Source organism: Chanos chanos, chromosome 6 (genome assembly GCF_902362185.1).
Source record: "Chanos chanos chromosome 6, fChaCha1.1, whole genome shotgun sequence".
In the NCBI taxonomy this organism is placed as follows: domain Eukaryota; kingdom Metazoa; phylum Chordata; class Actinopteri; order Gonorynchiformes; family Chanidae; genus Chanos; species Chanos chanos.
The window spans coordinates 15,210,363-15,214,019 of record NC_044500.1 but is presented as its reverse complement, the minus strand read 5'-3'; the positions used below and the strand labels follow the sequence as shown (position 1 = coordinate 15,214,019).

The 3,657-nt window shown below is 43.0% G+C and overlaps 1 protein-coding gene across 1 annotated transcript; it reads right to left on the bottom strand.

The window, feature by feature from the left end:
- Nucleotides 1-205: 205 nt before the first annotated feature.
- LOC115814845 (histone H4 transcription factor) lies at nucleotides 206-3,379 on the bottom strand. Its single transcript, XM_030777807.1, has 9 exons — nucleotides 3,229-3,379; nucleotides 2,724-2,950; nucleotides 2,493-2,604; nucleotides 2,167-2,319; nucleotides 1,805-1,879; nucleotides 1,406-1,526; nucleotides 1,151-1,289; nucleotides 888-1,012; nucleotides 206-632 (listed from the first exon to the last, which is right to left on the bottom strand). The coding sequence occupies exons 1-9, from the start codon at nucleotides 3,377-3,379 to the stop codon at nucleotides 206-208; spliced, it is 1,530 nt and encodes a 509-aa protein (XP_030633667.1).
- Between the last annotated feature and the right edge of the window lie 278 nt (nucleotides 3,380-3,657).

The window sequence follows — 3,657 nt, the reverse complement described above, 5'->3', positions numbered from 1 at the left end:
AACAAAATGGAATGCCGGATACCCGCTTTACACATCAATATAAAACATGGTTAAGAACCTACACCTTTAACAAATTAGAAAGGTTAAAAAAAATCTACCCAGAATTCTACTATTTTAGCTAACTGTGCCCCGTAAAATCCTAGCTAACTGTGTCTCATCACAGCTGTGTCTGAGGACCATCAGTCCAGAGGTGGAGGTCAGGGCATCACAGGACATCCATGCCCAGGCTTCTGGCCACCTCCGTCAGAGCCCTGACGGCCCCCGATGACTCGTTGGACCTGACGGCGTCCTGGCTGGCCTCCGGATCTCCGCCCACCTCTGTCACTGTGTTCAGCACGCAGTACACAGGTGCAGCGGCGTCCTCCGTCAAAGGGCCGGCCGCGTCGGCCTGATCCAGGAGCTCCGAGATGCAGGAGGAAGAGGAGGAGGAGGAAGACGGGGAGGAAGAGTGGGGGGAAGCACCGTGAGCATTTTCTGCTTGCGCGTTTGGCCGCTTGGCCTGGCCGTTTGATCCCGACACCTTGCGAGGGGTGCGTTTTTTGGCCATGTTTTTCATGATTTCTTCTGTGACCTCCACTGTCTCGTAACGCACCATGTTTAGCCGCAGGTAGCCGTCTTCATCTTCCTTATATCTGAAGGAATCAAACGTAGCAAAAAGGACAACTTATTACGCAGCGAACGTACTCAGCAAAAACATAACCAAACAAAGTGCGAACACTTCAGTCAGTGCACTCAAGAATATACACAGATTTTGTTAAAATACACAATCCTATAAGATATTCCATTATATCATATACCAACACCATTTTGTTGAAATACTGTTAGAGCAAGATAACAAAAGCGGTCAGCAACACTCTATACTCTATAAAAGAGCAAAAAGGACATACCTGAAACGTGCATGCCCAGAAGGCCATTTCAGCTGATGTTTCTTGCGAAGGTGAAGTGTGAGAGTGTAACACCAGGAGAACGTCTTGTCACAGAGGTGACATTTATACCTCGATACCATGGTACCCTGTGGAGGACAGTAAAGCAACATAACACAGTGAGAGGAAAGCAAGACAAGCTGGCGACCAATGCTAAACGAGTCTTTTGAAGTAGCATTGTACAGTTGAACGACATTTTGTATATTTGGCGCCACCTGGTGACTGACCTCGTGTACTCTCTTGTAGTGTTGGCTCATCGTGTGAGCCATGCGGGAGGAGTACCCACACCCTTCCACCGTGCAGTGATAAGCTGCTCCCTCATTATGAGTTTCCATGTGCTTCCGCAGATCATGCTGGTTCTTAAAACTGAGTCAGAGGGCATTAAAAAGATCAGTTGCATAAACTGCACTGCAAAGTATTTTCTGTCTAAGAGTGAGTGAATAACGGGGACCAGTTAAGTCCAGTTCATTTTTGATTCTAACCTGCTCTCGCAGAAGTCGCATGGGAACGGACGTTCATCACAGTGACGGAATTTGATGTGGATCTTCAGGGTGGCAAGAGAAGTGCAAGTCATGTCACACAAAGGACATTTTATGTGATTCACTACAAAACAACAAAAGGTGGAAATTTGTGTTAGCGCCTGAGGTAAAAAGGAGCTCGCTTAAGAAATTTGTGCCTGGCTTACAAGAAAAATGATATCAACAGAAATCGTTTACAAATTACACACATTATTGCATCCACAGATGGCACAAATGTTTAAAAATGTAACAGACAGTAGTAAGAACCAGCTTTATCAGTTGTGAATGTGCTCAGGGAAAAAGAGCATCAGATAGTGAGTTTGCAGTCAAGCTGGAGGAGTTAGATATGCTCTGCCCGCTCACCGTGCTGACGAACATGGTCTCTCAACAGTCTCTCATTGGCAAAGCCTTTGTCACAATGTTCACAAACCAGGGACTCTGGGAATACAAAGAACATCCAATTCAAATCATGAAGCATTCAAAAAATTAGGTATCTGTGATATAATCTCACTGTGTTACTCATATGCTAAATTAACAAAAATGAAAAAAATATTTAGTTAAAAGAGAAAAACAAGAGAATAGTTTATAAATTCTTATAACAACCTAACACAAATTAGATTACTTTTGTATTACATAAGCTGCACCTAGACAAGCACTGTGTATGAATAACTGACACAAATGGTATGTAAGATTTTAAGGGCACCAGTAATGCAAGATAAACCGACCTTCTGGCTCTGCTTGTCTGTGGATGTGGTCAAAAAATTTGGTGTTACTGGAGAACATGCACCCACAGGTAGGACAAGCCACTAACCGCTCCTGTGTGTGGCTACGTAGGTGCTCACGCAACCGATACTTTATCTTAAAAAAGGCATCACAGCCTGACGGAGAGAAAGAGACAGAGAAAGAGACAGAGAGAGAGACAGAGAGAGAGAGACAGAGAGAGAGACAGAGCGAGAGAAAGAGAGAAAAAGTGTGAGTGAGTGACTCATCCAGGCAGAGAGTCCTTTCATTCAAGTCCTCATCTTTACAAGTGAGTTCTTTACATAAATACCTTTCCAGCTGCAGAAAAGGGCCTGTTTTTGGTCTGGGAGTGGCTGCAATTCAGTGCAGTGTGCATGCATATCCACATGACGATAGAACCACTCTGGGTTGTTGAATGTACTCTGTTATAGAAAAAACAACACTACATTGTATATCACCATGTGACAACAATAAAAAGGTAGTATAATAAAAAGATAATAACATCTCAGAAGTTATTTAAGATAAAAAGAGACACACTAACATCACAGTGCTCCCACTGACACACAAAGCCTCCAGAGAGATCTGGGACCAGGTTGTTACTGTGAAGGTCTTGAGTGCAGCTGGGCAGTTCTGGATGTGACTGCAGCAACTGGGTCCCAATGAACTTGAGCTTGGCATGAAATATGTGAAAATGGGCATGAGCGACAAGCTCATCAGGACTCCCGATGGCTAGGAACTCGCAGCCCTTCCACAGACAGGCATAGTCATCTACAGCAGTAAGACAGAATGACATCCAGTGTCACACAGTCTTCAGTACACTGAACAAAAATGGAGAAGCTACAAGCTGAGATTCAACTGCCAAGCTGACATTAGTCATTCATTAACCTTAATTTATATTTGTTAACACTTCTGAATTTGAATGGAATTTGAATGGAGAGCAAATAATTCTATATTAGACTTTAAACAGATAAAAAAAAAATATTCTGGACCACAACTCTACATATGTAATATGATTTGAGAAGGTTATTTGATCAGTTGTGACTCACCAAGTTCTTCCATGGTATCTCCATCACCCAAGTGCTCCTTCAGGTGTTGGGACATGTGATCGCTGAGTTCCTCCATGCTCCGTCCCTTGTAAGTGCAAGAGTTCCATTCACACGCCACCACTATACTGGACAAGTCTCTTCGTTTTGCCATGTTAACAGTTTTGGGGACCGACGTGAATAAAAATAAAAAGAATTAACAGCTCCTGAAACAGAGAAACACCGAAGACACCGCTCAGATGTGTATTCACAAGTCTCTCATAAATGCACCTACTGACTTACGAGAAATTATTTAAATAAGTTATAGTAAATTCTAAATTCTATGGTTTCACTCTAATCACAATCGAACGTCTATCCCCATGTGTAAGCAGCAGACTACATCTTATTCTTTACAAGCTACAATAATGTCAGGATGGAGATGTGGTTAGCAAG